At 40.6% G+C, this 20,995-nt stretch overlaps 2 protein-coding genes across 8 annotated transcripts in view; one reads left to right on the plus strand and one right to left on the minus strand.

Moving 5' to 3' along the window:
• The window catches only part of KDM1B (lysine demethylase 1B), a 28,935-nt gene extending 11,016 nt beyond the window's left edge, over positions 1-17,919 (minus strand). The window contains exons 1-15 of one of the 2 annotated variants that reach the window (XM_052807466.1): positions 17,838-17,919; positions 17,574-17,640; positions 14,896-14,998; positions 13,936-14,060; positions 12,001-12,090; positions 11,090-11,201; positions 10,238-10,354; positions 9,211-9,249; positions 7,894-8,098; positions 6,605-6,789; positions 5,571-5,747; positions 4,566-4,640; positions 3,058-3,195; positions 1,420-1,591; positions 209-336 (exon numbers count right to left, since the gene is read on the minus strand). In XM_052807466.1, the coding sequence (XP_052663426.1) occupies positions 209-336; positions 1,420-1,591; positions 3,058-3,195; positions 4,566-4,640; positions 5,571-5,747; positions 6,605-6,789; positions 7,894-8,098; positions 9,211-9,249; positions 10,238-10,354; positions 11,090-11,201; positions 12,001-12,090; positions 13,936-14,060; positions 14,896-14,985 (1,653 nt within the window). In that variant the 5' untranslated portion in view covers positions 14,986-14,998; positions 17,574-17,640; positions 17,838-17,919. Of the gene's footprint in view, positions 1-208; positions 337-1,419; positions 1,592-3,057; positions 3,196-4,565; positions 4,641-5,570; positions 5,748-6,604; positions 6,790-7,893; positions 8,099-9,210; positions 9,250-10,237; positions 10,355-11,089; positions 11,202-12,000; positions 12,091-13,935; positions 14,061-14,895; positions 14,999-17,573; positions 17,641-17,834 lie in introns of both variants that reach the window. The other variant, XM_052807375.1, reaches the window with a different exon arrangement.
• Positions 1-20,995, plus strand: part of TPMT (thiopurine S-methyltransferase) — a 44,103-nt gene that overhangs the window by 14,638 nt on the left and 8,470 nt on the right. For 3 of the 6 annotated variants that reach the window (XM_052807720.1, XM_052808153.1, XM_052807896.1), the window contains 5 exons: positions 15,981-16,059; positions 16,563-16,671; positions 18,493-18,648; positions 19,450-19,542; positions 20,554-20,686. In XM_052807720.1, the coding sequence (XP_052663680.1) occupies positions 18,515-18,648; positions 19,450-19,542; positions 20,554-20,686 (360 nt within the window). In that variant the 5' untranslated portion in view covers positions 15,981-16,059; positions 16,563-16,671; positions 18,493-18,514. Of the gene's footprint in view, positions 1-15,810; positions 16,060-16,562; positions 16,672-17,930; positions 18,013-18,066; positions 18,339-18,492; positions 18,649-19,449; positions 19,543-20,553; positions 20,687-20,995 lie in introns of those variants that run through there. The other 3 variants (XM_052808072.1, XM_052807804.1, XM_052807985.1) reach the window with 3 other exon arrangements.

A 20,995-nucleotide genomic window follows, 5' to 3' on the forward strand; every position in this document is an offset into this window, starting at 1 on the left:
GTCATGAACTCCCATCAGATTACCTAAGACAGTGCTGGAGTCTGTGTCTCAGTGCTTTCAAAGAACAGGTTAGGGATGTAGGAGCAGTTTAGGGATAGCTGATTCTTCCTTTGGGGCCATGGGATGGATCAGATGACTTCTCAATGTTACTTCCAACCCTATTTTCTACGAAGCTCAACCACTTCAGAACACAGCTGTCAAAACTCACCTGAGAGAGATTGCTGCCACAGGCATACTCCAAATTACTGAGATGGAACTGGAGTACTTTTTCTTCCAGCTCACTGAACTGGATACCAGACTCCTGAATAAAGGCTTTATAGATCTCTTGTATTTTTTCTGTGAAAGAACATGTTTAAAATAAGAATATATCACAACTCGTCAGAAGTCCTACTGCATTTCAATATGCTATTCTCTGGATCACAAGATTTTCAAGCTTATTGCTAATTTGCACTACGATGTTTTTCTTCTTACAGAAAAAAAACGCAAGATCTTTCAGGTGATGAAATACAACTTCATTGTATTTTATCCTAACTGTATTTATCCATTGTATTTAACCTAATCATAGGTTTCCCTAGTAAAATCTTCTTCAAAAAAGGAAACATACATAGCTTCAGGAAAAAAAGAGGTTACAATGATTTCAAATTAAAAAAAAAACAACCACACTGTGCAACAGCACAGCTGGGCTAGCCAATTGACACAGGAGAGAAATTAATTGTTTAGCTATCATCAATATACAGTTGAAGATACTTCAAGGAAAATAAATACACTTTAAGATAATGGGAGAATCCTTGCAAATAAACCCTGCTTAATTTTTACAAAACCAAAAGAGCTGAGAAATATGATCCAGAGTTCACTGAAGAACATAGGAGTTGCTAATTCTGCCTTACAGAATCCATGCTGAAAAGATTTGGGAGGCAAACATTTCTAAGCAAGTTTATTTTTTGTTGTTGAATGTGCTTGCATGCTTTAAGTGTGGTGGGAGGCGTTACCAATGGAGATGGGACTATTCTTGCCAGCAGAAGGCTTTGATCGGCTCTTTTTTAGACAATTGGTCAAAAAGCGTAAGAGTTATGGCTAGCTATGGTCTGCTTCAGCAAGAAGCAAGTCTTTTGAACTGCTAGTGCCACTAGTTATACTGAAAAAGCTACCTCATGAAAACAAGATACTACATCAGGAGTCGTACAGTATTACAAAAGCCTTCAAATTAGGCTTCCTTAAAAGTTACAAGTGACATTTTGGTCTGTGTGTATACAATAGTCAATCTCCCTTTGTCTTGCTTAGAGATAGGTTATCACTGTTGGATTTAAGGTCAGATGTACAGCCATACACTTCTAAAAATGTCTGATGTAAAAGCCAATTTAATATAAAACTCTATGAACACAGCCAACGTCTTCGCTTTGCAATACATCTCCCACTTACCACCAAGAGGAACATCTTGATGTTGGGTTTTATCTTTTCTCCACTCAGAGACGACATCTAGGATGGCATTGAAATGAAAGTCCATACGTTTATCAATAGTGGGATCTGTTATCCTTCCACCTTCCTGGATCAAGTCACACTTCTCCCCTAGTTTGTGCATTTTAATGCCAAGCTTAAGAAAAAGACATTTTATTGCTTTTTAAGTATGGAAAAACTACAGTGCCTAGCCTGCTCAAAGTTATTTAAAGTAAGGTGAATCCCTTAATCTCAGATTTAAGTGATGCCACTTAAAAAACATCCACGACTTTAAATAATTAGTCAGATAAACTCTTGTTCTCCTAAAACTGGAATACCAACAATCCTTCTGTTAATTGTCCACAAAGTGTTTTAACCCACTCTTCCATCTTTATTGGGGATTCCCAGAAACCTTATCTCCAACTGTCCTATGAGGCCAGGGCCTAGTACAGAGATGTTGGGTCTGGTAATCAAACATGATGAACCAATCTCCTTCATTTCTACCTCACCTTATTCTCTGAATTGCCATTAAAATCAGTTCTTTTCTACAACTTTCTGGTGCCTGATGCCCAAACAGTTCTCTGCATTCAGGAATTGACAGGATGTTGCTTGCCAGTTACCACCAATTTTATTAAGAAACAAGCAAAGAAATTATTTGGAATTAAACCTAGTATGTTGCTCTGCTTGTCCATCTTGTATCGAACACGCAACAGACCTAAATCAGAATAAAGATGTTTCTATGTTCTACAGTCAGTCTAGAGAAAGTAGCACAAATACAGCGCTAACTTCTTCCTAGGGCCTTGTTACTTAGGGTGCACTCCAGTGTTTTTCACATATCCTCACATCTCTCTAGGCTGCTGGTCACCACTGCAGATCTCTTCTCAAGATAGAGTTGTACTTTGAATGAAAGATGACATCAAATGACTACAAAGGGATGGGCACCCAAGGTGTATTAAGAAGTCATTACTCCTCACCTCATAACTAAAACATGATTAAAAAAAAAGTTTCCTCATGACACTATAGAGCACTAAACAGTTAAAATAGCATGGTCTGGATTTGCATGCCTCTCTGAACCAAATCCATACTCAGGTTCCACTTGAGAGAAATTCAGCTTCCCACCCAAAAAACCCCAAACCAACCCAACAAATAAAAAAAAAAAAAAAATTGAACTGCAGTGTGTTTGCATCAGTAGTTGTTAGACACATTCATCGTAACTTGTGCGGAATTGAACTAGAAATATAGAGGCTGAGCAAAGCCAGGTGAGTCACAGAAGTATTATGACAACATAGCAATAGCTTCCCACAGTAAAGCCTTTCTTAGCTCTAAGGAAGTCTGCTGGGGACCTTTTACATTACTGTCTCCAGAAAAAGGGGGGTTCTTCTGGTTCTGAAGGTGGAGCTGCCTTGTTTTTCTTTCTATAATGTGTCCGAAACGATTCTACAGCCCTTCTCTGTCCCCAGCCATTACCAAAGATAGAATAGCAACACAGAGTTTACTTACAACACAGAATGGTGTTTTAATCATGTCATGAAAAAGGACTCCCACCCTTCCCCAGCCACCTGAACCTGGCTTTAGTGACAGTTTTTCAGTCGTGATAATGCATGACCACTGCAGGGAACCCACTTGCTCACACATTAGTGCCATTGGGTTGTTGACACATCCATTGACGATTTGTGCACCTCTTCCAACAGTGACTCCTTTGAACGTCTTATCATCCCACACTCGGCCACCAATTCTGTCTTTAGCTTCTAAGACAATGACCTATGACACAATGCAGCTTAGTAAATTGTAAGGTTTGATTATATTAAACATATCTGTTCAACTCCAGAGCAAAGGAGAAAACAAAACACAAACCCCCCCCCCCAAACAATCCAGCAATGCTAACAATCGTAACACTTTATTTTTGTTTGTGGATATAGTTCATTTATGCATTTAAATTGTCTTTTAAAGGTTACCTTTTGGGGTATACACATATAAAATAGATGTTGCTTTAAGAAACAACCCTAACAAAAGTAAGCCGCCTTTTTAAAAAAGCTGAAGACCTATTCAGGAAATCTCAAAATGGGAGTTTCAGGCATGCTATGCTACAGGCTATTAAACACAATGATCTGGGTGCAGTGTCCATCTAAGAAAGTCCATACACCTTTTGGAGAAATTTATTCCTGGGATGTTCCAAGAAAACCCCATTCTCATGTATTTCCACCATTCATACATACCTCCTTCAGCATCCACTACTTGTTACAGACAGACACAGGGTACTGGAGGACTAGATGGATATCTGACTGAATATGTTTACCCTTACTTACTTATATTATCTTTTTATTTTTAGAGAAAGTCTTTTTAGAGAAACTGCATCTCTCCAGAACAGTAGAAAGCAACAGTGTCTATATATAAAAATATATATAATATATTTTATATATTAAAAAAAATATCCTGCCAATTGGTATTTTACTGCAGAATAGCTTTCCACAGGACTTGATGTACAGAAAGGCTGCACTGCAATATGCTATTTAGCCACCAAAGAATGAGATAATGGGCATATAGCATTCAGGGTTTCATATAAATATACACATGTATGAAAATATAAATCCAGAAAGTCAGATGCTTATTCATTTCCTTAAACGTCAGCCCTGCAAACACTTCATGGGTAGAGTCCCATAGATTTTCATAAGAATATTCTGATATATAAAATTATTTCAACCTGTAAATATTGTGAGATCATACTGTCAATGATAAATATGAGGGAAAAGGGAGATACATGTGATTTGCTTGTTTTTAATAAGCAACAAGTAAGTACAGTAGAGTGCACAAACGAAAGAAAATTTTACCTCATTTAAACAGCCATCATCTACAGTCCCATTATTCGGACATGAATATCCATGTCTCCCCTATCCTCCAAACCCAAGTCTATGTAAAATATTCACTGCATCCTTTGCTGAATTTTAGATACAAATAAGTGCTGTTTTTAAACAGCAGATTCACTCAGTAAAACCCCAGATTTTACAAATTAATTAGGATGCCCTATACATAAAAGTTTGTAACAAGAATGTAATTTTTTTCATTTTGATGAAGAACACTTACAAAGCAGAGAGAGTCTGATTTTTTAAGTAATGTACTCTACAGTTTCTTACCTTAATTCCAAAGTTGTGCAGTTGTCGGGCTGCTGCTAATCCTGCTGCACCAGCCCCAACAACAATGACAGATTTCTAAAAAAAAAAAAAAAAAAAAAGATTAAAAAAAAAAGATAAAAGATTTAAATAAATAAAAATAGTTAGCACTAAAATAGAAATTATCATCGCACACTTATTTTTCTTCTTGCTAAAGTTAAAAATACCTGTAGGTTTCAGAAGTCTAGGCTCTCTTGTCCTCTAAAGTAATCAGTGATAACTTTTAAAGATGATAGTGCATTTAATATAAAGAAAAGATCAATTGTAGCTTTTAAAATAGTTATGATTTTTAAGGACTTTAAAAGCAGATGGTTCAATGTTTCAGTTTATTTTAATGGAACCAGCTGAAGTTACCAGACAAGAAACACACTTACCTTGTAATGATTTCAATCACAGATTGGGTTGACCAGTGAAAACTAGTTTATAATTAAAAACATGTACAAACACACTTTCGAAACATAAATCAACTTACAATTTCTAGGAGATATTCCATTACAGAATACATTAATTTGATAAGTTTCTGTGTGCTGTCAAGCAGATTGCTAGTCATAAATATGTACCCTTTAATCTGGCAAACCAATAAGGAATAGGAGTTTCCTCACCTATGAAAGCAGCGTTGTATTACAAGGTTAAGCCATGAGAAGAACCTAAGTGTGTTGTGTATTTTTCACACAGTTCCCATCCATCTGAAAAGCTCATAGGAAGCATGAATCCATAGAACTGAATTCCATAGATTTTAGTGGGAACAAAAACCTTGCTGGGAAGAGTCCCGTGTCTGTAGTTTCCATAACCATTGAAGGCAGATGAGAACCATGTGAAAAACATGCAATGTGTTTGCTTTTAGATTTAATTTTTACATAAGTGGTTGGAATGACAGATAACGAGCAAAAAATCCAGAACCAAAAAAAAATTACATGTGCCATGTAGTTTTATAGCACTAATAACATAGGGATTATTACAGCAACTTACATTGTGGTATTCTTTAGGAAGAAGATACTGATCAGGACTAACTGATAAAATCCCTGTATTAATTAGCCCTTTCCTTGTCATAAAATAAAGTATCCTCTCCATTTCCTGTACACAGCGAATACGCACAAGCCCCCGAACAATGATGTGATGGATACATTTTTGAGGGCTAAGAGCCTCCTGCAAAGGAGAAACAAAGAATAGAAAGTGTTGATTTTCTAATATTCAATTTTTTCATGCATTTACATCATATTTAAACTGTAAACTAGATGGTAAAATTAATCATGAATCAGGCTTCTGAGAGCATTTTAAAAGCAAGTTTTCTGGAAGTTTCTGGCTAGCCAGCTTTACACAGTAAGGTAACAATTTATTAAACTAGATTAACATGGAATAAAGGCAAATAAGTCTACAAGATACTCTTGCAAACTCCATGGTGTGCTCCATTAGTACAGGAATGGTATTGAAATGCATCCCTGATTGCAAAATGAATCTACCTGGTGGCAATGCTCACAATGACATTCCAGTAAAATCCATTCCAAAATGGCATTCCAAATAAAAAATAGATTAATATCCAAAACCTTCACATAAATACAGACATCAGTATCTGAAAGCTTCCAGTATGTGAAATTCCAGCGATTCCACTGAAGGCAGTGCCATAGAGTTAGCATAAGTAAAAAGACAATCACTTCCCTGTCCAACAGTCATATGAAAAAAAATATCATAAAGCACCCACAAACACTGTTTAGAAATGTTCAAGCATCACTTTAGAAGTTAATAGCTGGGGAGACTCAGTAGAGTTTTAATACTTTTAAATCTTTTGTATTTTACTGCAAAAGAAGCTCCTAGGCATTAAAACTCAAAAAAAAAAAAAAAACCAAACAAACACCCAAACTTAGAATTGATTTTCAAAAGGTTGGGAGCAATTTTTCTGATGCATAAGGAGATGTCTAAGAGTCCAATACTTAAGAAGAGAATCCACATCCCAAAAAAGTAGCTCTTATTTGTAAACAAACAAATTAACTATTAGCATCTCTTACCTTGCAGTTTGTGTACCACAGAGCCAAAATCAGGTTTCTCAAAGCCAAGTACATGGTAGGGTCTCGTGAATATTCTGGGAACTCATAGAGTTCATCCAGTTCCATGACATCTGGCCTCACACAAAGTGCTTTCCCACATTCATTGGGCTGGTAAAAAGGCTGGAAATACTTGTTCATGCCTGCAACTGAATAAAGACACACCAAGAACTAGTCATATTCCATCACATCTTCATCACGTCCTTTTCCCTCTAAGACGATCCATTGACCTCACACAGATAAACAAGTAACGAAGCTTTCCAGCCTCTAGCCACCTTCAGAATGATTTCAGTTTTGTTGCTCTCCCCTCTCCTACCCTCTAGGCTGTGCAATATTAATTACTGTCCTGCTACCTGATGGGTACATCTTGGACCTATCAGAGCTTAAGTTTGTCAGAGAAACAGTATGTGCCCTCAGATGCCACAATGAGTCCAACAAGGAACAGGATCTAAACTCAAGTCTAAGGTCTAGCATCACTGTACAGGCTCATGCAGTACTCTGAACCCCTTTCATCGTCAACTCCCAATACTGCCCAGAGTGGGTAGTAACTAAAAGTAATCATCTTCCACATGCAGTATTGGTAGCTCTGTGTAATGAAGTTTTCTATTTGTTAAGCAGATAAACATCTGTTGAATAGATGAACAGATTTACTTTCAGCACCTAAGGAGAGCAAAGCCTGCTAAGACAACACAGAAGCTGAACTTTTCTCAAAGCGTTCTCTCTGAGATGAGTATGGGAATCCTGAATTACCTTTCTCCATACCTGACCTATTCTGCAGATGCACACTCCCAGGCTGTCAGCATCAGAGCTGTCATTAGCAAAAAAATTAACCTAAACACAATCTGAGTGCCTTAAGAAATCAAATCCTTTTCTCCAAAGCCCCAGAGATCCACAGTATTGAAACTAGCAGAAACATGTTTTGTTTTGATGAAACTTCATTTCCTCAAAAACGCAATCTTTCAGTACCTGCATGTTAATTTCCCATTTCTATAAACAAATGACAGGTGGTAAACTAAAAGCCTATGCAGTCTGTGCTTACTCCCTAAAAAAATGCCATACAAAATATATTACCTTTATCTTACAAACGAGTAAATTGCATCAAAGAAGTACAGAGGCAGTCACACAGAGAATGTGTATTAGTGCTGAGAACAGAACTGGTATTTCTGAATCAGGAGCATTATGTGCCTTATAAACTCATAAGACAAAATTTATCACACCTATTTAAGCAACAGAGCCCTGCACATGGCCCTTACCAGTCAAATTAGGCACGCTCTTTAAGTGCTCTAACTTCACAAGGTTGGATTCACCAGGTAACCGATTAGTGCTGGTACAGGATGGACTCATGCCCACGCAGTCTGGATAATATGCAGCTAGAAAGGGAGCTGCCACACTGTCTTTCAGCAAAGGAGGGAGTATGAGCATGGAGTACCACCAATGGTCTGAAACTTCAGCCACTCTCTGGCCAAGCGGAGAAGTGAAGGAAAGAGGGGAGAAGAGAACACGTCAGTACTTTGAAAACGTTGGAAAATGAACCAATTCCCCCCCTCCCTCCAAAACTGAGACCAAAAAGCACTAGAAGTACCAATCTCAGAATTGCAAGTCATAAAGACATTTTCTCTCCCTCTTTCCCCTACCTCAGCCTGACACAGAAAACCTGTAGCATTCATCTCTTCCTCAGAAATGGAGCTGAAACTTCACAAACTCCACACCCATGTGGAAAGCAAACAGATGAAACGTGCCATGACAACACATCTATGCCTTATCAGGTCCTTTATAAAACATTTACAGTCATTTATGCATCCAGAAATCTGAACTTAGAAAAGTCTACACTAACTGATCGATTTAATTTAGATTCTGCTGTCCCCATCAAAGACCTTCTAAGACCCTCAAACACTGGTGATTCAGCCTTATTTTACAAATCAAACATGCATTAAGGAAACAAAACCACAGAGCTTCTACAAGAGTCAACAATAAGCTTGAACATGTTTCCTGGGACAGAGGTACCTCAGGTACACTTGTCAACATTGGCTTATTGAACACCAGATCATACTAAATCTGAAATGCAGGGTTACATGATCATAAACCCATTGAAACACCAACATACATCAAGTCTAGTTCTGTATTACGAGGGAGAGGAGAGAGAAAACATGTTTTGATGTTCTCTTGCAGTCTTCAGAAAGAGGAGACTAGCTTGACTAAAGATAGAAACCACCTGAAAGACAAGGAAATTTTAGGATGGGGAATTCTGTTTGAAAGCTGGCAACTGAATGCTGTTTTGCCTGATCAGAAATGAGAATTAGGAGTAAACCTTGAATCACAGGCCACAACTCAAAGACACCATGAACCACCTGAAAGCTAATTGGTATGGTAAGGCAAAAGAGGGAAAAGAGGAAAAAGATGAAAAAGTAGGCGGCCTTAGGCTCTGTTGCAAATAGCGTCTGAGTTTCCTGAGCAAAATGCATAAATACCGCCATAATTGGCCAAAGGACCAAGAAAAGAAAAGAAATATGCTGTGCTTTAAGACTGCTTTCATATTCTAGGACAAATGAGGAGGAACAGCCACTACTCACCAAGTCCTCAGGCATGGAACACTGGTCTGAGCCCTCAGTCTGAAAGAAAAGTGAATGGTATCAGAGCTATTCTTAAGCTGTACAACAAAAATTGAATATAATACAAAGTAATTTGTCTATGGCATAGCTCTTTAAACTTAAAAAACAAGCCAAAAATGTGTTAGTGTTAGCCTTCTGTAGCAGAGACGATTATGTTAGTAAAAATAAATAGCAGAGAAATGCATAGTTAAAAACCACAACACACCATAAAGTAAAAACACCCCAGAAAATGTTTCTCATTTGTTAAGTTAGTTTCTGCTGATCAGATATTAAAATATACATTCTATTCCAAGAAGTGGAGTGCAACACTGAAACAAACAAATTAAGAAAAAAACAACGGAATTTTACAGAAAAATTCTGGAAATATCCCACATTTTCCAGAAAGACTCTTCCAGTCTACTATAAAAGAAAGTTTCTCATGTATTTTAAGAGTATCTTCATCACAAAGTTTCAAGATTAAATGCTGACCCTTCTGATTTTCATATGGTCAGTATTTTCATGTTATGTTTTTAACTATATAGATTCTATGGCAGTATAAGGACTCTTCCAAATTTCAGGAGTTATCTTCATGCCAAAGATGAAAGTTTTGCTGTAAAGCCCCATGACACACTTGCTAGAAATTAATAAAAGCTCATTGAGCTTTTCAGATGCTTTCCTCAATAACGAAGTATGGCTGAACAAAACCAAAATAAACATTTTGGTGTATGTCTATTTTGTACATGCTGATAACCTTTCCATAGCTTCAGAATGAAGGATTTCACAATTGGCTGGGCAAAGACATTCCAGATACTTCTGTATTGATGTTTCCAGTCGGGAAACAAGAAGTCCAAACAGCATGTAGGCCTGTCACTGTGCAGCTCTCCAGGCCATCAGACAATCATTTTGACATTAGAAACATTAAGCAGCAAACAAGAAGAAATTAATGTCTGCAAACAAGAAATACCAAGTTGTTGTTAGTTTCAATATGAGCAAAACTCTTCTGTGTTACCTTGGTGGAATTGTTCAGTTTCATACCACATCTGTAAGTTTTAGCTATTTGTGGTGTCAGCTGGATTTCCTTTGTCAGCTGACGCCACTTACCACAGTCTGGCTTTGTGCACTGCACCTACAAGTCAAAAACCAAACATGTTTTTACTTGTTGCTGGCTGATTACAGATAAGATTAATGAAGCATAACTAACCAATTAGAAAGCAGGGAGATGTGAGGAACTTGTCAAATATAATGGTTAAATTCATTCTCATGTAATCCTCAAGACATTTGGTATACAGAAACCCTGTGCCCATCTCCTGTAAGACCGAATTTCTCCACAGAACCTAACTTCAAAATCAATTCAACACCCCGTTACTATGGTCTTAGTGGGTTTTGCAAGCATTACTGCAAAAACATATTGTTCACCACTTCAAAACCAACAACAACACAAAACCACCACCACTAACAGTAAACTTCCTTCCATTTCAGTCTCTCTTCTTTTGCTCTCTTTACCAGGGAAATACAAAATCTGTTTTGGAAGTCTTTCACACTCATACTTGCCTTTTCACTGCCTTTCCCTTGCATGCTGCCTTTTCCCTGCCAAGTCTTATTCTACCTGAACATCACACATCTTAGCTGCTACTTCACTGAAAAGCAACAGAAGGTTGTTCTTTGTGGGGCGTGGAGAAGGTCTCCAACAATGGAGAAGCTGATCAGAATTATTATCTTGAGCTTTTCCACAGACCTCTAATACTAGAACCCCCCCAAAAAAACCTCACCTGACCTGCTTCTTAAACATATAATACCAGAAACTCACATCAAAACATCACATTGAAATATACCCTATTAAATAAATCACTCTCCATCTTACCCAGTAAGGAAGCTGTTGATCAGCCATGAAGGCTTTTGGACTGGGCTCACTTTTACCATTACTTGTCCAAATCCTTTTCCAGGCAGTATATTTCTCATAACCATCTTTATGGCTAAGAAGATAGAGAAAAGAAAACAGCAAGCAGTCAGAAAATTGAATATCTAGTTCATTTCAAGCAACAGCAGTTATTCTAAAATTAAACATTTTATACAAGGACAGAGAAATAAGGCTGTAGAGAGTCCTGTATTTTTCCTATTAAAAAAGGAGAACGTCATGGTTATTATGATAACAATAAATTGTACCCTGACCGCTATGTCCTCTTGATCATGAGCACACTTCCCAGTAGCTAAGGCCTGGACTGAGTCACAGGTATTGCTGAGCACATTAGCACCCAGAAGTCTTAGTAGAGCTGGCTGGATTCAGCTCTCACTGAAACGGGAAGGAGCTTGGAGCTGAAAGCACTCTGTGAGCCTGACCAGAGTCTTCAGAGTCACTGAACCACAAGAGTTAAATCTGCTCACTGATTCAATGTTACAGAGAGGCAAGGTCTCCTGAACTCACATTGTAAAGTGAATTTGCTTTATAGAGGAAAATGGATTTACTTAAAACTGTTCTCATCATTTAAAATTCTCTGTTGTTGTTTTAAAAAAGACAAAAGCTTCAGAATAACTGTACACACAAACCAGCCTGCCTGAAGTAACCAGTTTTGTTCACACTGCTATGTTTAGGCTGATGATTAGTCCATACAACACCTGCAGTTCTGGCACCAATATCTAAGCCTCGCTTTGAACAAAGCAAGCATAGAGGACAAGTCTTTGTGTTATGTTTATGTGCATGATGTTTCAACAGTTGTAACATCTGCCAAATTTTAATAAGCACTGAAAAAGCACAACCTTGACTGGCAAGTCTACCTTCGGTAATAGTGGTCAAAACATTCATTGCAGAAGTGTTCCCCACAGGAAAGATGATACCATCTAGACGTATACCCATTTTTAGCACATCTGTAATGCAGGAGACATAGAAATAGTTTTAAGATACATTTAGAAAAAACCTTTCTATTGACAGTAGCACATTCTAGAACGTGAACAAAATATTCAGGACAAGCCAGGGCTTTACGTTACATTAATGAAGGCTGACTTGCACAAGGCGCTACAGTCATACAAATAACAATAAGATCATTTCAATTGTCTCAAACATTTCCAGTTTCCAAACTAAGCAACACCAGATGCAAAGGAGGCAAAATGCACACAATGTGCAGTTTTATAGTTGGTCTGGCTTCCAGCAACCTCCCACTAACAATGGTCAACTGAGCCTGTCTTTAGTACCCTTTAAGCGGATGTTTCCTGAACATGAAATAGATTTGCTCTTACAATATGTGCTGTGACCCACTAAGCGTTCTGCAAATGTATAAGAAGGCAAAGTCCCTCTCCATAGGAACTTACAGTTCCTTTTACTTTGTTCCATTTTGTTCTGATATTAGTGCAAGGGTGGGAGGGATCATTTAAATCAGTATTTTTCTTGTATGTGTGATCAGTTGATTCATAAATCATTACAACATCTCGTCCCCAGAACAACTGACAAAACTATAAAGGCAAATCTGAACACAAAACAGATGTTGCCTGTTTTTTTCACATGACCGAGTTGGCTGTGATTTTAACCCAACGAGAGAAAACCTTGAGGAAGCAGTTACGCATTCTGGATATTTATTCTTTATTACTCTCAGAAAGAAATATCCATTAGCAAAGATTATATTCATCAAAGCAACTGCTCTTCACTTAGAAAACTCTCATTAAACTCAATGAAATGGTTCAAGATAAATGCACGAGGTAACAAGCACGAGAGAAAAGCAGTGACCTAAGCTACTAACTGAAATAGCTAGCCATGAAATGATCTCATCTCAAACAAATAATGTTGAAAGTATGTACTTGGGGGGGTGGGAGGGGTGGAAATCAAAATACTAAAATAACAGTTCGAAAAGATGACTAAGCAGTATCTATTGTTTCCTAAATAAAAAACATAGTATCACCAATGCTGATCTCTCAGGTGCTCATTTCCCCTACAAGTCTCTTACGCAACTGCCAAAACACCTGGTTTTCCTATGGCAACATCCAGAACACATTGACCTCCTGCCACCAAAGAACAATCCACACAGGTAACTAAATGAAGCACTGAATTATTTTATATCATTGGAAAAAAAATAAAACAAGGGAAGTTTGTCTCAGTTAACCAGGGAGGTAGCAATGCTATATAATTACAGTCTGCCTGCTGCATAATGAGGTCTAATGTGTTGCTTATTATAGATACACCTGGCCAGTATCATGCATTTGGTACCGCCAGGGTCAGAATGCAAAAGGACTTGTGCAAGTACAAAGAAAGCTGAGAACAAAGAGTTCAAATAAGTACAACTGTCTCCCAAGACCTAAAATTTCAAGGTCAGAATCTCACCTCGGACTGCAAAGCGTTCCAACAAAACAGTGATAAAGACTTTCTGCAGTAAATGACAGTTTCATTTTCTATCTTGAAAGCAAGTTTAGCTTCCTCAGATTACACTAATATGCTCTCAGTTTCACAGAAGCAAGGCGTGTTCCAGAAGACACCATTAATAACATAAATAAACGTATTCTAAAGATATTCTATACCTGAATTAGCAACTTGCACAGTAGAAAGGTATTCACAACAGGAATAACTTGTGACACTTTCCTGGCATCTTAAGACTCGTATTAGTACCTTTTGATTCTCCCTCTACATTTAGAAACTAAGGGATTTTTCAGAACATAGTTAGGATCCTAAACTTCAGCTGCAAGTTTAGAGAAGTCCATGGAAAATGCAAATGAAAAGAAACAAACCTTTCAGCTGCACTGGCAAAGCAAACCGGACATGTTGCAGTGCATCCAGCTTTTTCACATTTTCTGTATTTCTTCTCTGATGCTTCATCATCATCATCTGCTGCTTCAGCTGCTTTCTTCTTCACCTAATAAAGAATAGCTGAAATCTGACCAGAAATGACACAAATGCATCTTCTACAAAATGGCATTCAAACAGTTCTGCAGCTTGTGGGTAGCATTAAATGGTTAAAATGGTACTAATGAAAATTTTTGTACCCATTGTGAAATAGCTGCAGCATGAAACAGCTGTCAAAGTAGGTCAGTTTTTCTAAAAAAAAAAAAAAAAAAACAAAACCAACAGTAAGGCTGGAAATATCATTTAAAGCTACAAATGTCTTGCCTTAGTCTAACTGATGCCATTGAAGAAACTATAAGCAAAGCTTCCAGTTTAAATCATATTTTAAGCTCCATCACATGCTAATGAGTCAAGCTTCATGCATTCATTCTATTTCTCCTTCAGAAAAAGAAATTCTCTTCTTCACATACTTACTGATACTAATTAGTGGCAACCTTATCTGCATCTCAAATAAAATATTAGGATAGGCTTGGGGCTTTTTTTGGACTCCAGATACAAAGCTGTATACCAAATGTCTCTTCTGGGCCTCAAAGGTACTGTGTATTATGTTGTTCTAGGCCTCTGTCTGGATGGGCAGACAGCTTTGGCTGTACAGAAATCTGTGGTTGTATTTTTAACACATCAAGTATTTACAGGTTATATCGAGCATTTATCTTTTCTGAACACTGTTCACAAATGAGACACTTTGTGTACTTATTCACGGAATTAACTAAATCTCCCTCTCTCTGGCTAAATACTCTTAAGTCCTAACTTACCAACAATGAAGCCCGCTTTCTTTATAAATGTCAACAGAAAATAAAAAACACCAGAGTACAAACCCAGTGTTTTTAAATTATTATAAATACCTGTCTTCCAGAACTCCTCAGAGGAAGGTTGTCTGGAGACTGGTCTGAAGAACATGCCTTTTTTTTCGTTCGTACCCTTCCAGTTGACATTGTATTATTGGATCTGCAAAAAAAGGTAGGCAGTAGTTAAGAAAAAAAATTAAATTGCTTGACTTTGTAGAGCTGTCTAATCACCTGGGCAGTACAGCCACTCATAATACTACTTTTGTCAGAGTTACCTAGGTAAGAATCTGTTTAGCTTGACTATCAATTCAGGAGGAAATGAGAGAATGAGGCATTACGGGAAAGGAACAGTACTACTATTTTAAACTAAGTTCGGAGTTAAGATTAGATCCTTGAGTACATCTTGACAGGCTGATCCAGATCAGCATACCCTGGATTTCAATAATCTGATTTGCATTACGTGAAGACCTGGACTGGAATTTGGCTTGGCAAAGTGAACAGATATCAGCTCATAATGCAACCATTGAAATACCACTCTGAGTAACGCTCGTCCTGCTAACTACTGATTTATTGGTAGCAAGAGATTTGCACTATAAAGCACCTTTCCAAGCAGCGTACTGAAGAGATGTTTAATACCAGGTGAACAACCCGTTCCAAGACTTGCACACGCTCCTATGAAAGTACATCAGAATTTAAAGTCTAAACTGCAGTCGCATTGCAATTATAGGTGATCAGAATATTACAAACTTTGTTGTTGAGCATACTACAGGAGAAAAGAAAAGGTTTACGCCATGAGAGAGCTCTATAGCTGTCCTTGAATACATCGGTGGGAACATGGAAAAGACCACAGTTTATCATGTAAGCTGGAAAGCATGGAGTGTGAGAAAGTATGCCACAGAAATATGAAAGCATATTTAAAATGGTATTATCAAAGGCATTCTTTTCACAGGGAGTAAAACACAAAGAGAGCCTAGAGGAAGAATTAAATCTAAACGTGCTCCACCACACACAGAAAGGAAGTGGAAATAAAACCCTTATACAACAGCACTGCAGCATGAATGTTATCCTGTTGTAGTAGGGATCAGTTTGTAATATTTTTTTTTTTTTAAATATTTGAGACTTCTCAATTATCTCTGTTCCAGGCTGCATCTTCCTTGTTCAGGCTGACAGTGATGGACATGGTAGCAGTAGCTTCGTTCAGGAATTCTGCTAAAAGTAAAGGTAACAGGAAGAGAGAATGGACATTTTTACAAAGTTTCAAACGAAGCTGATGCAAATCAAGTAAACTGGTGCTTTATTCTCCTCTAAAGATAGAAGAAATTGATTTGGGAGGGGAAGGGAAGTCACATGATATCCACGTAAGTGAAAAACTAGTTCAGACAACCCAATACAAAAAATAACTTTCTTTTTTGTATGCGCCCCCCCCAATTATAACTAATTAGAGGGAGGAAAAAAATAATTAAGTCAGTCTTTATTACCTAAAAAACAAAAGCATGACTCCACCATAACTTACCACTGCATGGGGGTGGATAAGGTTGCAGAGTAGAGAAAGGAAAACCAACCAGTTTCGTTTACATGAGATTTCCCTAACTACTGTGTAACCCCCCAGGAAACGGTGGCTTTTTTCCCCAGGAGCTTTTCTTCTGGATCAGCGACACAACAGTATCTCTTTCTATCACCTTAACTTCTGACGCCAGATAATCATTGTGGTGTTGCCCTTACAGGCGGAGGCCACGAACTACCTTGGTGGTGAGCAAGGCACCGGGCGACTCATTTTGGTGACTACCAGGTGATCACAGTCTGCTGCTGCTGCAAGGCCCTTTACCCGTGAAGGTAAAAGGACACACATCTGTTCCACTGCTTGTACGGGGTTAGAAAATAAAAGGCGGCAGTTATCATTCACTGAGAAGGTTGGTAAAAATATTTAAGATTCAGAGAGGCCTCCTGTTTTGAAAGGCAGAGGCCAGGCATACAGAATCATAAACATTTTTGCTGTAAGCACTACGGGAGGGGGAGGAGGGAGGTGGGGAGAAAGAGAAAGAAAAATAGATCGGCTTATACATGTAACTGTAAGCAAGGCCATTGCTTTCAGTTGTATGCCACTTTGTCCCCACTTCCCCTCCCCAAACAAGCAACACCCTCCCAAAACCCCACAAATTTTTAAAGAACAGGCAAACATCACTTACTTTACTAAGCTTTATATGACTCTGCATCCTATAAATATTATCTTACTGGCTGAGAAAACAAACCCTTTAAAAGGGGGGAGAGAGAGATGCCTAATACGCTGTCACATTCTATAACATTTCATCCGTCTGTAACGTGTGGCCTACACGGGAAAGCTTTGTAGGGTTTACCTGTGCAGTTGACAGCAAGTTTGTCTTGGGGGGAGAGAATAAAAAAAAAAAAAAGAAACCACACGCACACACCGACACAGAGAAAGAAGGAAACGAGCGCAGCCTGACAAACAAGGGGAGGTGGGACCACGAAGTGCTCCCAGCTTTAAAACTCGCCCCCCCCTCCCCAGCCCGGCGCCCAGCCGGCCCAGGCTGACAGCCGCCCGCCCCCACCCCGGCCCCGGGCCGGCGCTCGGCAGCGCCGCGGCCGTGACAGCTGGCTGCCGGCAGTGGGGTCCCCGGAGGAGGGGGGGGGTTCCCCGGGGGAAGGCTGTGTCGTCCCCCCCGGAGGGGATGTCACCGGAGGGAGGTTCCCCCGGGGCGGAGGCGCCTGGCACTCACCTCGGGGCCGGGTCACTCGGGGGCCGGAGACCACATTCACGCGTGTCCGCGCCGCCTCCTGCTAGAGCTGCAGCGGGGGGAGAAAAGGGAGGAGAAGGGAGAGGGAAGGGAGGGAGAGCAGGGGGAAGGAAGGGAGAAGCGGGGAGGTGAGGACGGGGGCAGCGCTCGCACCTGCCCCGCCGCCCGGGGAGGGGGGGGGGGGGGGAGCAGGCGGCCCCCCCCCGCGGCGGGCGCTGCAGCTGAGGGAAGGGGGTCACTCACCGCCGCCGCCATCCCCACCGCCATCCTCCTCCTCCTCCTCCCCGGTGCCGTGCACCCTCAGCCCGCCTCCTCCTGCCGCCGCTTCCGCTCTCCGCGGTGCGTAGCGAGGGGGAGGGCGGGGAGGAGCCGCCCCGGACCCGCAGCCCCCGCCGGACCCGCCGCCGCCGCCGCCGCGCAGGTACCCGCCGCCGGCCGGGCGGGGGGCGGGTGGTAAGGGGGAGAGGTGCCGAGCACCGCCGGCTCCTTACGGGTCCCCTTCGCAACCAGCCGCTTCTCGCCCCCACCCCACCCCGGTTTGCCCACGGGTTTCGCGTGGGAGAGAGGGAGAAGCGTCGGCATCTACCTGCTCGGTTCCCGGCCCCGGGCCTGGGCCCGCCGTTCCCCCCCCCGGGGGTGGCTTCCAGCTGTGCGCGGAACGGCAGCTCACCGCCGCTTCCCCAACGCTGAACGGGGCGCGTTTGAGCAGGCTTCCCTCCGGGGGGAGAAGCCTAGCCGACAGCAAGAGTAGGCTCGGTCGCGTTCGGTATAGCTACGCCTCAACAGCCGCCAAATTATAGTCTCTTAAACTGTGCTGAATTTTTATGCCGTTCTAGGAAGCAAGAGCCGGTTCCACACTACTCATCGGGTGGGGGGAATTTTTTCTCTCTTTTTTTCACAGCTCCTAGCACTCCCTGGGGACGATGGAGCGCTCGGCAGATGGGGTGCTGGAAGGCTCTGATATTGGGTCACAGAAAGACAGAGTGGTGACCGAGGAGGAATGGCTGCAAAAATGGGAAACGGGTAACATCGGGTTTCACAAGGAACAAGGGCATCCGTACGTGACTTCACTCTTCTGCCTTAGCTGCTTAAAGAAACGCCGTGAGATGAATGACTTATTCAAAAAACTCTTGATAGAAAATGGAGTATTTACAAAAGGAAAATTATTTTACACAGGCACAGCTTGAAACTAAAATAAATATACGTATTTTTGTGACCTACATTTGTCAAAGAAAGGCAGAGAAAATAAAGCATTGAAATGAACTTAGAACTTTTACTGTTGAATGAGGTTTTAAACTGTCAGGCCTGGATAGCTTGGCTAAAAATCTTAAATTTTCTGATGCAGAAGCTCTGCCCTGCTGCTCATAAATTATGAAACTGAGGCCTGAAAAAATAATGCCGACAGCATCGGAGCAATTATTGTGCACTGGAAAACAGGGACCTAAGAGAGCAAACCTGATTATAGTCTTTCAACCAAGGAAACTTATATTTGAGATGAGTAGAAGTGATTTGATTGGTACAGAAGTTTAATAATCATTCTGTTTAAGCTGCCTGTTGTGGCCCTCTTAGAGGTGGGTTGGTTGGTTTGTTTACTTGAAAAGACAAAGAGAAAACAGAACAAACAGAAATGTGTTCGTTTCTAACAGAAATTAAATTTACTTTCTTGCTAAGTAAATGGAAGGTGAATGTTTTTATTTTATGTTTTTATTTCTAATGCTGTGAAGCAGGTTGAACTAAGAACCTGTGTTCCATCATGGAGTTTGTGTGCTACCTGGCATAGCGTGTAGCACTTGGCTTTTAATGTGCCGGCACAAATACTTGCAGTGTTAAGTAAAACATGTCTGTTCTTCATCTGCAGGCTCTTCCAGAAGTATCTGGATGTTCTTTTAAATGGCAGGAGTGGACTGAGGCTATTTTTCCCACTTTGTGGTAAAGCAGTAGAGATGAAATGGTAAAGTAGAGATTCTAAGAGCAAAAATCTTATTTGATGTGGGGAGGGAGGGAGGGAGAGGGGGAATTCCCAACCTTACATGGGCCAATGGAAACATGCCGCATCTCCGCTGGTAGGAAAGCAGCGTCACTGGAGGCTGAAGGGAGGAGGAAGTTTGGTGTCGCTTGCTGGCATTTTGTATAGTAGCATAAATGGGATGGATAAGGACGAACCTGAAAGTCCTCCTGACTGTCCCGAGTTCACCTTGGGGAATGCTGAATCTGTGGTGGCAATGCCAGCTTAAATTGCCCACAATGAGGTTGGTTGTGCCAGAGCACATTTTCAAGGGATTGTGTGGCATGTCACACTGGGAACTTAAATGATTTGGGCTAAATATAACTTCCTCTTTTTTACATTGTTATTTTACTTTTACTTTTTTGGTTGGGTTGTATTTATAATTAGGGGCTGTACAAGCCAGTGTTTTTTCTTGGAGGAGGGGGACACCACCCAAAAAACCCTGACTGAACTGCATCCTCCAGGAACCGAGTTAGTCCCAGTTACCAGGTTTTATCATGGTAACTACTTACTGCGCTGAGCTGCAGCAGTGAAGAGGTTACCGCACCCTGCTGCCTGCTAACTGCCGAGCCGCAGGGGCAGCTGGGTGGACAGCGTGCCTCAGACGCTGCAGTCCAGAGCAGAACATATTTCTGTAAACGGAAATGGACAGTTACTTGGTGTAATCACCTTTGTTTTCATCAAGTTCCTAGAAATAAATGAATAATCCATTGAATCCAAATAAAGCCTGTAAGTCCTTGTCAACTGTATGCTGAGTGGTGCTAATTTAAGCTCAGGTCACGGAGGGGAGGTGTTCAATAAAATGTGGATGCTCCAGAAAGTCAGGATTAGACGTACCAGTGCGTCATAAAACCAGGGTTTCCCTAATGAATAAATGCTGCATGGGAGATACACATTTGGTAATGGCCCAACCTGTGGGCCTCGCGTGAACTTGGGACCTCTCTCTGCTGTGTGCAGGCTGGCGGATATGGGACACAGCGTGGTTGGTGTGGAAGTCAGTGAGCAAGCACTGAAGGAATTTTTTGCAGAACACAATCTGCCTTATTGCGAGGAACCAGTCCCGGAGATTTCAGGAGCAAAAAAGTTGCAGGTATGTTTACTGCGTTGTCAAATGATCTGGTGTGGTTAATCGTGCAATGCAGGTATAACCGAGCAAATGAGTCATTCTGCTTTTATGCCTCTGTCTCACTGGTAATGGTTTACCTCTCCTGAAGAGGTCTGAAAGGAAGGTCTGAGTTGTAATTTTGGACTGAGAAATTCTTCTTTTCAGCTTATTACTTTGGTCTGCTTTTCTTATGATATTGAAGCACCTGAATGTAAAGTCAATGTATTTTAAAAACGAACAGTTGCATGCCTTGATAGATCAGAACCTCTCTGGAGGGGATCAGGAGAGGTACCT

The sequence above is a fragment of the Harpia harpyja genome, chromosome 1 (genome assembly GCF_026419915.1).
Source record: "Harpia harpyja isolate bHarHar1 chromosome 1, bHarHar1 primary haplotype, whole genome shotgun sequence".
Lineage (NCBI taxonomy): Eukaryota > Metazoa > Chordata > Aves > Accipitriformes > Accipitridae > Harpia > Harpia harpyja.